This window comes from Camelus ferus, chromosome 23, assembly GCF_009834535.1.
Source record: "Camelus ferus isolate YT-003-E chromosome 23, BCGSAC_Cfer_1.0, whole genome shotgun sequence".
NCBI classification, from domain to species: domain Eukaryota; kingdom Metazoa; phylum Chordata; class Mammalia; order Artiodactyla; family Camelidae; genus Camelus; species Camelus ferus.
In genome coordinates this window covers 20,417,726-20,431,187 of record NC_045718.1, presented here as the reverse complement: position 1 = coordinate 20,431,187, position 13,462 = coordinate 20,417,726, and the positions used below count along the sequence as shown (strand labels likewise).

The 13,462-nt window shown below is 41.7% G+C and overlaps 1 protein-coding gene across 1 annotated transcript in view; it reads left to right on the top strand.

Annotated features, from left to right (window-relative positions):
• Positions 1 to 13,462, top strand: part of KCNH1 (potassium voltage-gated channel subfamily H member 1) — a 337,422-nt gene that overhangs the window by 19,245 nt on the left and 304,715 nt on the right. The window contains 2 exon segments of the mRNA XM_032466400.1: positions 5,865 to 5,988; positions 9,963 to 10,069. Of these exon segments, the coding sequence (XP_032322291.1) occupies positions 5,865 to 5,988; positions 9,963 to 10,069 (231 nt within the window).

Genomic DNA, 13,462 nt, shown 5'->3' with positions numbered 1-13,462 from the left:
AGTTGGTGGAAATGAACGTTCCATTCTTTGGATTAAACAGAACTTGGTGCTCTGCCCCAACCTGGCATATACTGTGTGTGTGTGTGTGTGTGTGTGTGTGTGTGTGTGTGTGTGTGTGTACCTTGATCTAACCTAGGCTCTCACTGACCCTGTGGCTTAGCTCTGATATTTTCCTGAACTCCCAGGTTGTCCTTAGGCTTTGGCCTTTGTCTATAGGGTTACCTCACTCCACTGTAATAACTGTCAGCTTAAGCAACTTCAGCAGCAGTGGGGTAGTTGGGACCTTCTGAGTCCTTTCCAGACCCCATAGGGGCTGAGGGAGGCTCAGGACTGAGGGCAAGACCAGAACCTTTGAGGCACCAGTGTGGCCTTCTCTCCCACCCCTGAGTCTCAAGTAGGCGTCCGGGCACAAAGTCTCCCCTCTTCTCCTCCTCTTCCATCATTGTGTGAAAGGAAGACTGTTACAGAAGTAGGTCAGCACACTAAGTTTTACAAAGTAAGAGGTGATAGTCTGCAAGTGAGGGGAAAGTCAAAACATTGAAAAGACAGACAGGAGAACCCAAGCAGTTTGAGGAGGAACAATTAGTTCTACCCACGTCAGTATTTCCTGAGGGCACGCATCATTGTGTATCACAAGGAAGAATCATAATATATGATGGCAGTAGTGGTAATGTTACCTCATCAATTAAAGATCTCATTATACTTAGTATTTTTATAGGAAAGCCCATAAATCTAATGTGTGACAAAGACTTTCATAGAAACGGCCTGATTTTAACACTTAATGGAATACGGAGACTATGTAATTTAGTGATTAAAAGCACGGATTTCAAAGTCAGCTAGACCAGGTTCAAATCTACCCTGCCTATAACCGACTGTATCCTTAGAGAGTTAGTTTTTTCATGGGTAAAATGATAAAATCCCTGACACTTCATTCAGCAAAGTAATACGTCCTCACAAAGACTGTTGTAAAGGTTTTTTTTTTTTTTTAAAAAAAAAACCCACTTTGGTATATGTGGGTTCTCACTAATACCTGGAACATCGCTCATGTAGAATCAGTTAGTTCTTGATGATATGTGATGTTATGGTATTTGTATGGGTAGCCCCCAGTTTTTTAAGTCCAGAGATGGTGTTCTGGAAGGTAATTTGCAGATCACTTATTTGTATCTTCTAAAGTGAAGAGAATTTTTCCAGCCAACTGCAGCAGAGTACACATGTGTGTGCTAGGGATGGGGCGGGGAAGGGGGAAGAATTTCTAAATGTTCTCCTGTATAGGAAGCACATGGCTTTGTGACTGGAGCTAGAATTCTTTCCTTCATTCACTCCAAGTCCTTGGATAGAGAGGGAATTCTTAGCCCTCCTGTTGCATAGTGGCAAAGGAATCTTGCTCTCTGGAAGCTATAGTTTCTTGCTTGAGTTAGCAGTGAGAGGAAACTCTTGGAACTTTAAATTCTATGATGAGAGATCCGGTAAGTGGATGATCAATAGGCTGATGATTCTATTTCTACTGTACTTCCTGTTTTTTGTTTCCTTTCTAAAGTCAAAGAAGATGTTAAGTGGACTTGGTTTTTCCTAGATAAGGCTGTAATATGCACCCCAGGGACAGTGAGAAAGCTGGAGGAGCAGTGATTACCTTTAAAGGATGGCCAGAATACTTTTATGAGAAATTGCAGTGATATTTGGAGCTTGAAATAAACCCTGTTCTCATTTTTTTTACTAACTGAAAAATTTAATCAATAAATTAATCTTTTCTGATTAAATTCATTAAAAATTAAGAGTATACTTATTTTTATCAAAGTAGTACATATTCTTGGTTAAAAATAGCAAACTGGGGAACTTATGAGGAAAAACAACCATCCTATGCCTTGCCTTTCACCCGTCCTGCTCACCAGAGGCCACATGTTCCAATTTCAGCTATTTCGTCGTATGGTTTCTGCCATGTTTCTAAGTAACATGCAGTATAGCTATTTCCAGATGTATCCATTTTAGATATTATCTGTTGACTTCTATTAATTTAGTTGAGTTTTAAGCTCCCTTAATCTACTTCCTACCCCTCCTCCTAACATAATTCTATCACTCAGTTAGTGGTTTTCTTTGCAGCTTTAAGTGAACTATTTATACCTTTCCTTTTTTTTATTACGTCAGCTCTAGACACCATCTGATGATTGTTCTCTCTTCTCTCTCTAAGTTTCTTATTTGTATTTTTAGTGTTGGAATTGATGAGGTTATATTCAGATGCTTATAGTTAGATAGTCCATGCTTTGACTACATGTTGGTTTTAAGAATTGGAATTTAAAAAGGTGTTTACACTAAGACCACGATGTGATGTAGGATGATTTGGTTCCCCGTCTTGCACAACTTTTGTTTTCTTTGATGTTTCTTAATTTCCTTTCCTGCCCCCCAAATTATATACCTTTATTGACTTTTCTGTTGTTCCAAATTATCAAGAATGTCATCAGATCCTGACCTCCTTTATCTCTAGATAACTCCTCTGGAACTTTTGTTCTCTGAACCATTCCATATTGAATGTTTTCTATTAGCTTCCTTCCCTGCTTTATGTATTTGGAGCCACATTTTTTCTAGTTCCCACGTTGCTTCTTTCTTGCTTTACTCCCTCTTTTTGTTGATGCACATCCCCAAGTAACTTGCACAGAAAGAATATATGGAAAATAAATTTCTCTGATCTTTGCATATCTGAAAATATTGTTATTCTATCCTTATATTTTATTGTATAATATTTTTTTAAATGTCGTTTTCTTCTGTTGTTTTTTCTGCTGTTCTTTTTTTTTTGAAGTACAGTCAGTTACAATGTGTCAATTTCTGGTGTGCAGCACAATGTCCCAGTCATGCATATACATACATATATTCATTTTCATATTCTTTTTCATTAAAGGTTATTACAAGATATTGAATATAGTTCCCTGTGCTATACAGAAGAAACTTTTTAAAAAAAAAATCTATTTTCATATATAGTGGCTAACATTTGCAAATCTCTAACTACCAGATTTATCCGTTCTCCACCCTCTTTTCCCGGTAACCATAAGATTGTTTACTATGTCTGCAAGTCTGTATTTCTGTTTTGTAGATGAATTCATAGTTCCTTTGTTTCCCTTTTTTTTTTTTTTTAGATTCCACATATGTCTTTCTGCTGTTATTAGGTTATGTGCTTTTCTTCTTGACTGATCTACTGTGTCTAATTTTTTCCTTCTGTTTCTAATCTCTTCCTTTTTCTATACTATACTCTGTGAGACTTTATTTTGTTTTCTAACATTTATGTTGGATTTTTAATTGTTATTCATTTTTAATTTACAGGAACTCTTTTTTGTTTATTTTTTCCTATGTGTCTTCCCCACCCCCACCCAGAATCTTGTTTTTGTTTTATCGGTGTATTATCTCTCGAATCTTTCTGAGGATAATAATTAGGGTTTTTTTTTTTTAAGTTATCTATTCCCTAGTCATTTTTTCTCTCATTTTCACTCTATTATTTTGTGTATGTAGGTGTATGGATTTTTACCTTTTTAATTTATTGATTTTATTTCAGTTGGGCCTGGGATAGGGAAGAAATATAAACACACAGAGTCAAACCATAATCCATATTCTTATCTCTTATCACATAGTCTTAATGGGACATTAGCTATGAAAACATTCACTCAGTTTCCCCCTCCTACTCTAGATCTTCTGAAGGAAATTAATTACAGTTTCAAGCATCAACAAGAGAGCTTAGTTAAACTGACTAGGCTTCATATACACTCAGGGGTAATTCAGTGAGTTTTGTTTTCTTTTAAGGCTTAGGTGCTCAGTTCAAGAAACGTGAGTTTTTTCAGAGAGAGGAGACCAACATGAAGGGTTATCCTGTCTCCAGAATAAAATCAAATCTCCTTGACACTCAGGACCCTTCCCAGTCTGGTCTCCAGGCTCATCTCCTGTCCGTCTTCCTGGCTGCCCTGTCTGTCTGCATCTGTCTGCTCTGTGTCCCAAGCTGCTAGACCTTTGCTCACACTCCATCCTCTGCCTGGAATGTTCCCTTCCCTCCACAGCCTTTTGAGTTCACCAAAGGCAAGCATCATATTTTTATTTCTATATCAATTGTTTTCATATCATCTGTGATAGTTACGTCTTAGGCATTCAAAATGTTTAAACGAATTTTACTCATCATTCCAGATTACAGCAAGTTCAAATGTGACCCTCGGAGACACAGTCCTTTACCTCTCTCAAACAGAGTTAATCGTTTTCTTCTGTGTTTCTTTAGTTAGTTGTACATGTGCCTGTTTGCCCTGGTAAGTTCCCGGAGGGTGTGGACCATATCTTATCAAGCTGAATGTCCCAGGGTTTTGCATTGTGCACGGTACTTAGTGAGAACTTGAAGTACTTATGTGTGTATGGGAGAGACGGAGGGAAGGACTGGTTGGAGATTTTTATTAAAGGCATATTAATAAGATTAGCAGGTTTACAGATTCACTTCATGAAGCTGATGTTTTTCTGTGCCTTTTCAATTTATCAAAGCATTCTTAAGAAGGGATTACTGTATTTAGCTGTTCCTCCTTCCTCTATTCCTTCCCACATAGATAGGAAAGGATGGTTTGACCATATTGTGAATAAAGTGTAAATGCTGTATTAGAACAAAATTAACCTTTCAATTAAATGAGGGCATTACACGTCACCATTATTTCACTCTACATAGCATACATATATAAACAAAACCCCCTCCAATTTATAACAAAAGAAGGGTGTGTGTATGTTCTTTTCTTTCTGAGGGGTGGGGGTAGGGAAGTGGTGATTATTCTGTAGAGAAGAGAGAGCCAAGCCAAAATAATGATTATATTTAAGTTCTGGGTGTTACTTGCTTAACTTAAGTTCTTGAAAAGAAAAGAGGGATAGTTGATTTCCTGAGCACAGAGAGTACTGACGACTTTTGATCTTTAAAACTGTGGGAAGTGGTGAGAACACGCTAAACAGCCAGACGTATCTGGCTTACTTAATCCCCACATCACAAGTGAACGTGGGCTGGTGCTCTGTGAAAGAGCTCCGAAATGTGCCTTCTGTGGCTCCATAATTTCAAAATCAGTACGAAGGTTTTTGGCATTGCAAACACCTTTTTTTGTGTGTTGTTTTTTTTTTTGGCTCGGGGAGGTAATTAGGTTTATTTATTTATTCTAACGGAGGTGCTGGGGATTGAACCCAGGACCTCATGCATGCTAAGCACACACTTTACCGCTCAGCTATACTCTCCCCCCGACATTATGAGCATCTTGATCAGGTTCTACAGAGCTTGAGCTTTAGGAGGGTCTGGTCACCTCCTTACTGAGAGGAAGGCTCTCTCCGATGTGTGTGATCCAGGAGGCAGCCTCTTGTTCCCCTTCCTCTGCCTCTTTAAGAAAGCCTTCTCCTCCTGGGATCGGCAAACACTAATCAGGATGAACAAGGCCCATTTGTAGCTTCTGCCCAACAGGCTGACAAGGCTAAGATGCCAGATGGGACCCAGAAGAAATTACTTTTGGGTTCCTTCTTGCTCCACATTGCCAGCATACTTCCCTGAGATGACTTGACTATGTCTTATGGAAATCACTGAGTTTCTGCAGAAAACATTGATTGATTGGTTAAGCATGCTTCCTTTGCTAACTTCTTCTCAGAGTACGGTAACCTTAGCACTGGTATTCCAAATATTCAACTTTAAGCTCTATTCTTCTGTATTCTTCACAGGACCATTTTTCTGTTCAAGAGACTATTTTGGAGGGAAGCAAAAATACCTGGATGGGTTATTATTTATGTCGTCATTGAATCTCACCTAATGCCTTGCCTCATGTGCCCTTTTCTTCTTTTCTTCTTCTTCTTTTTCTTCTTCTTCTTCTTTTTTTTTTTTTTAACAGATACTAATTTTGTGTTGGGGAATGCCCAGATAGTGGACTGGCCTATCGTGTACAGCAATGATGGATTTTGCAAGCTGTCTGGCTATCACAGGGCGGAAGTGATGCAAAAAAGCAGTACCTGCAGGTATTTATGTTTGGGGTTGTTCTGTCGTACCATCTTTCGTGGTATCTTTTTGGAAAAAGAAAATGACTTACTCAGCTTGGAAATTTCCTTTCTCTCACACAGTGTTCAGGAAGGAATATTTATTGCAATATCATGTCTAGTTGACACACTCTACTGGGAAAACCAAAGAAGGTCTAAAACATGATCCCTGCAACTGATGAACTAGCAGTCAGTCAGATGACGGGGAAAACTCAGGAAAATCATTTTATCAATAAAATGTGAAATCAAAAGTTTATGAGGTTTTACAGAAATAGACTAAGTGAAAAAAAAAAAAGGAAAGAAAAGAAATAGACTCACAGACATAGAAAACAAATTGTGGTTACCAGGGGAGAAAGGGGGAGGGGGAAGGGATAGATTAAGAGTTTGGGATTAATAGATACACACTACTATATATAAAACAGATAAACAACAAGGACCTACTATATAACACAGGGAGCTATGTTCAGTTTCTTGTAATGAGCATAATGGAAAAGAAACGGAAAATACATAGTATGTATGTATACGTATAACTGAATCACTTTGTTGTACACCTGAAACTAACATTGCAAATGACTACACTTCAATAAAAAAATAAGAATTAAAAAAGAGTTTTTAAGGTTTTAGATGGAAATTATGTGAAGGTTAGAAGATTAAATAAAATTAAGTGAAAATGAATTACAATTTTTAGGTGATTCAATTAATTTTTTTAAAAAAGTATGACCGTTTTAGAAGGCTAACTGCTATGTTGGAGACAAGGGTCTTGTTCATAGGGCTTTTTCTCAGAAAAAGAAAAGAGAACCATATTTTGCTGCCTTGTTGCTGTCACATCTCTCTCTGATTGCTGACTCAAGACAGAGGCAAAGGGTCCTGCGTGGCTTGTGTGTCTGGTGGTGTTACTCACCAAGCAGCACCCTTGGGCCATGGCACTGGGAAAGCTCTTTTAGATCATCTTCAGGGTATTGAGCTGAGCCTGTGGCCTGGGCCCTGTGCTGCCCCGGTGAGGTCTTGGCTCCACAGCCTTTGGTTCCTCTCACTCCTCGCCTTCCTCGGAGTCTTCTGTCTTCAGTGGTGTTGGCATGAAGTGGAATCCCTTTCCTAAGCATCCTAGATCCAAAAGTGAACTCATGTTCAAAGAGTGGAAAAGCCCACCTGACCCAGGCATAGTCTTTGGTTCTCAGAAGTTGCCTTTTTATGGTATTAAATCAGCCAAGCAACTTGTTTGGTGAAAAGTATTAAATGTTTGGAAAATACCATTTTCTTAAATTTTAAGTTTTGGGCGCTGGGAAAAGGAAAGTTTAAGATTCCCCTCTCCCCTCAAAGATTGAGAAATTATGACTTTTAAGTAACACAATAGAATTCTTTTATAGTCTTGGTGTTCTGTTATCTTCTTAAGTATCTGTGTCTATATCTGCGTCTGCGTCTCCATCTAAAGGTGCACACATGCCATCAGAACAAATTGGGAGAGTGAGTTTCACTTTTTAGCGTGACTTAGGCAGCCTTTCCTTCTCTTTCTTGCTTCTTATTGGCTATAATCAGACACTTTGAGAAAATCACGAGAGAACTATCTAACTTAGCCACCTTTTCCATTTGCACACAACTCTTAGAAACTTACTGAATTCCCTGAAGGTGTCATTTGTCTAGAAATAAAGGCAACATCCCTCTGTGCCAGCTACATCCCTAATAGCTCAGGAGTCTCTCCGGCTTATTTCTTGCATTGCAGGCATCTGAAATCTAATGTCCAGGCAAAGGAAACTTACACCTACCACTGAACTACTGTTTGAAAAAGGACCTGAGAGTAAGGAAAGCTGGGCATGGTTATGGCCCATCATTTATTTGAAGACTCCATTTTGCAAGGATTGGTTTTACCTTGTGAAGGAAATTGGTGGCACGTCTACCATCAGCACTTAAATGGGGGTCACTTACCTAGCAAATCCACTCAGAAAGGGAAAGTGGGAGGAAGCGGAAAAAGGCCTTTGAGCAACTGGCTAAGTGAAATGGTGGCGGAGCTTAAAATTTTAATCCCCTCGAAGCAGTTCTCTTGTTCTCAGGCATGGCAGAGTTAGTCTTGATCTATCCTTTTCAAAGGCGATTCAACAAGCTTGGTTATCTGTTTTCTCTGTTTACAGATGAAGAGCCCAGCCCCAAAGCAGAGCGCACACAGGGCACACGGGGAATCACAGATAATGACATCTCTCCGTGGGCTGGGAAGGGACATAGTAACAGAAGTGACATGGAATTCATAAAGTCGAACAGCTAGGACACATTTCTCAAAGGGTGCTGGAAATTGGAGGCTCGCAGGAAGCCCGTGCCTGTTCCAGTATCACGCTAAGTGTGGCACTTGACTTGGTGGTTTAGGACTTGTCCTTGATAACTTCTGAGGTTCTTGTGAGCTCTGAAATTCTATGATTCTGTAATTCAAGTCATCAAACAAAAGTCCAGTTGTATTCCGTATGCACCATTTTAGAAGATGAATTGTGCATTGTTTGAGAACCCATGTGGCTGCTTCTACGTTACCTTATCCTTGAGGGCTGAGTATGGCTGTCCTTCCTTGTTATTGTCACTTAAAGGCCTGGGGTGGGCAGGGGACGTGCTCCCGGGGTCCATGGGCAGCCTTTGTCGGAGGACTGGCTTTTCCAGCCACATTCTCTCCTCTTGCATGTTGTTAGTGGCCTGTGCCATGATTCACTCTACCTAGTTGTTGGGGATGTAGCCATTCCTAGAGGCACAAACCTTGGTCTTCAGACCATACTCAGTGTGGGGCCCAAGAAAACGGATGGTCCCAGCAGTTTTCCTGCCTCTGCTCAGAACCAGTATCAGTAGAGAGGAGCTTCTACTCTACAGAGATTTTCTCTAATTTTTTTTTTCATGCTGGTTATTTACCCTGATGACTTTTCTCCAAATGTGAGCAGTATGGAGATGAATTAGAAAGAATTTATAGAATTTTATCATCTTGATTTTTTTGACCGAGTGCTTTTTTTTTTCTTTTCTTTTTTGTAGTGGAGGTGGAAAAAGAGCTGCACAGACAGGGGCTCAATCTTCTGTTTGCTGAATCTTCTCTCTCTTTCCTCAGCTATGTCTTGATGTTTAGAGCATCAAATTGCATCCCTTGTTTGGTTGCTGAATTTTTGTGATTTTGCCTATTCTTCTATTAATTTTGTCAGGAATTAGAAGAAGAAAAAAATCTGTGGTCCAAATTTATTCTGCCATCTTTCTCAGAAAGTCTCCCAGAGATATGTTTCTAAAATGCAAAACTGATTGTGTAACTCTTTTGTCTAAAACCCTCCAGCACCCCTCCCCCCATCGCTTTCGGGATAGAGTTTAAATTACTTTACCTGGCTTAGAATGCTGTGGTCCCCTCCATGATCTGGACTCGGCTTACCTCTCTATATTATCTGTTGCAGAATTCCCCTCATTGTGTATATTCTAGGCATATTGAGCTGAACCACATTCAGGTTCCAGAATTAACCTAACTCTCACCTCTGTGCCTTTGCACATGCTCTTCTTTACCTGGAATGTTCTTTTCCCTCCTTTTCTCAACTAATCTTTACCTGCTCTTTAGATCTTATTTGTCCTTGCCTCTGGGAAGCTTTCTCCGACCACGCAGGCAGTTCTCTGTGCCTATTCTGTGTGTTGTAATTCCTTATGTGTTGATCCTTCTGTTCTTTAATCTACTGTTTTCTGATCTACTGTTTCCTAGCGTGTGTCCCTCATTAGATCATTAGTTTTGGGGGGGAGCAGTGATGGGGTCTTGATCACAATTGGATCAGTAAAGCTTTTTTGATTAAACAACTATTTTCACTGTGTTTATGTGTATGTGTGTGTGTGTGTGTGTGTTTGTGTGTGTGTGTGTTCCACAGGGCGTAGCACAGTGCTGGGTATAGAACAGGTATTTAACATATGCTTGTAGAATAGATAATACTTGTTAATCTAACTTGGACTCTTTGGTTGATTTGCAGTTTTATGTATGGGGAGCTGACTGATAAAGACACCATTGAAAAGGTGCGGCAGACATTTGAGAACTATGAGATGAATTCCTTTGAAATCTTGATGTACAAGAAGAACAGTGAGTATTCAGACCATTCTGAACCGTATATTTATGTGCTTGAACGAGTGGAATACCTCGTCTTTCTTCTTTGCTGTGTTGGGTCTTCTTTTCTCCAATTGGCTAAATGCTGTTCCATGAAGCTACAGCACGTATTGGGATGAATGGTGTGCATTGTGAGTTACTGTTCCGCACTCGAGCGTTTGTACTTGTCTCTAACCAATTAAGACTTCTTGATCTCTTTTTTTCTGCAAGAGTTAGTGTTTTTCCTATTGGTTTACTTATGGTGAGTTGCTGGTTTAAGGCACTTGTAGACTTTAAGCCTTCTTGGGGGCAGGGAAGAGGTAGGGCAGAATCTCTGTCCAGTTCACCTTTGTATCTGTCTCCCTGCAGCACCTCGTGCGGCAGGTGACACCTGTGCAGTGGATGCCCAGTTAAGAGTTTTCAAACAAAATTGTGTTTCGTGGTGACCCTAGTTTTCTGTCAGAGACAGTATTCATAGTCACTGCATAGTGTTAATTTGTATTTGTTTTGTCTACAATCACTTCCACAAAGTATATTAAATGGAGAATCTAGATCAATAGCTGTACACAGTAAAACTTGCCTTTCTCTTAGAGGTTTCCTGTTGAATGGAGGTTAGTTATATTAGAAGTGTGGAAAGTGGGCCATATGGAAAGGCGGCCGTAGCCGGGCTGCAGAGGTGTGGAAGAGGGCTTGGTTTCTGCTTTTAAAAACACTGCTTGGTTTGTAAAGAATCCTGTCATTATGTGTAGGATTGAACTAGGTAGGTCAGTGGTTCACTAGAGCACTTCCAGAGTGGCCCAGGTGTCACATGAGGGCAAGTGTTTATGTTGGCCACGTTCAGAATGAAATGTTTTGCTCTGGGAAGCAAAGGATGTGTGTTGCTTTTATCTGGAAGGAGCTGGGACCGTTTTTCAGTCTGCAGTGTTGGAGCGGGCGCTTTGCTTGGGGGCCAGTGCAGATGGTGATCTGAGAGATGAGCTTTGGGCATCAACAACCCAGGAGGCTGGCTCTGCAGCTTTCACGCTGGAGTTGCTGCCCTGCTCTGTTCGTTCCACTCCCTCAACCAGGAGGTCTGGTTCCTACCCCACCCCCTACCCTCGAGACATTTTGCCAAATAGGCCTGACAGGGATGAGGTGAAAGACCGTGATTGGCTCAGTGCCAGTCCTTCCTCTGTGGGGAACACAGCTCAACACAAAAGCTCTTCCCAGGAGCACGCCAGCAGGGCCTTCTCACGGGGGAGGTGCTCTGCACCAGGGCCACCCCCCCCTGCCCCCTCCGGCAGCTTTGTGTCCCGAACAGTGTGGATTTCCCCACGAGGCAGAGTACTCGTTGGGAAGGTGTATGGCAAAAGTAATGCCTTGCCTTTGTGTTTTGCTTCAGAGTGTTCAAGCTTCATCAGACTGTGCCTTTAATTTGTCCCAATTCAACCCTACATGTTTGGCACAAAAGGGAGAGAGGGAGATGTAATTTAATCTGAGTTGGTGATTCCACAAGCTGTTCTCTTCAGGGAGCGTGTCCCCCAGAGTGAGCCTGGGACGGAGCAGAGAAGCTGCTTTCCCCTCAGTTGCCTCCGGGGCTGAAGGCCTCGGGTTGTGAGGACCTCATCGCACTGAAGGTGATACTGGTGTTTCAGGTTCTGTACTTCAGGTGGACGTGGCCCATGTGTGTAAACCAGTTAGTTCAACTGGTGTTTTTACCGAATCTCTTCCCTCCCTGGAGGTTGTGGTGGGCTCAATGACAGATGCACGTGCCAGCCTCCAGACAGCATGTCACCCTGGACCCGGGACTCTGCTTCATGGTTGATGTTAAGGTGTTCCCAAGGGTAATTGTACTTCCAGCTGTGTGGACCAGCTCTCTTGTCCAGCCCCTTCTTGCCCGTATTCTCCCGGGTCACACAGTGGCCAAGGTGGGCCTCAAAGTCCCACCCAATTGCCTCAAGGCCTGAGCACCCTCAGCTGTTTCCACACCCTCCGTAATCAAGCTCCCAGGCTTGTCGTTTCAGCAAAGTGCTGAGCTCAAGAACCTTCCATAGCTCCAGCTGCCTGCCTCCCGGCACCTGCTGGGTTGCAGTCCCTTGTGTTCTTGCTCATTCTTCTCCCCACCCCCTCCTCCCTAGACCCTCTCCTCCAGTCATCCCAATAGCCCACCCCCTGGATGGGGTCTGAGAAACCTCAGATAAACATGAACAGACAATCGGTCAACTGACAGGTGAAGAGCTTCCGGAGCTTTCCTAAAGGAAACATCTTTACCCTACAGAAAACTACTCCCACCCCAGTACCCCCAGAGTTTGGGGGTTTGTAAGAAGTTAGATGCCTCATAACTTATTTTGAATATCTAGGTGAATACCGTGGTCAAATTCGTAATATCGCACGTTCATTTTAGTACAAAAGCAATTAAAAAATAATATTTAAAATGACTTATTATCAAGTAAATTGATGCTTCAGGGGGAAAAAAAAGAGTAATTGCTGGCCTAACCAGTTTTACCTTACCCTTTGATATTAGAAAATAAACTCTGTGGAATTTATGACTCCACTCTGTTTTAGAATGTTGGTTCTCTAATTCTTCATGGCTGAAGTTACTCGTCCCCATTACATACGAAGGTGAATCCCTTACCCGAGGTCATGCAGAGCCAGGACCTGGTTTCCAGTGCTTGCCCCATTCTTTCTAGGGGCGTAAGACAGGCCCACCACATATAGGGGTGCAGGCCGTGCCCTGCACTGGGGGCAACCGGAAACCAGTTTGCTTGCTGAGTCCTTGGCACACCCTGGCCTAGAACTGCATCAGTGCTCAGGGAGGAACTTGCCTAATTTACACCGAGATGTCCAGTGGGCCAGGAGGGTTTCATACCAGGTTGAGCCTGTACATAAAGCATGAAGCAGAAGTTGACACAGACAGTGTTGGTTTCTTCCCGGGAACCTGACTACGCCCCCCAACTCCTCCAAATCCTACCCTCTCCTGAGGAATTTAGAAACTTTATTATTTATTTATTTTGGGGGGGTAATTAAGTTTATTTATTCACTTACTTTTTAATAGTAGTACTGGGGATTGAACCCAGGACCTCATGCATGCTACACATTCACTCTACCACTGAGCTATACCCTCCTCCCCTAGAAACTTTTAATCATTTTTAAGTGACAGAAGAGTATGTGATTCAGAGTGAGGACTCTTGAGCCGAGGAGTGAGCCCTGTGGGCTGAACTGACCAGCGATGGCCCCATGGCCGGGGAGCTGCAGACCGAACAGAGAAGGATGGGTGGGAGGAGAGGAAGGAGGAGACAGAGTTTGCTTCTACTTTCACAATTTGTAGTTCAACAGATTGAAACTTTCAGCATTTTAAAGCAGTGTAGGGTCCCATGAGGGAAGAGTTACCCCTTTGAGATTTTAAATGTG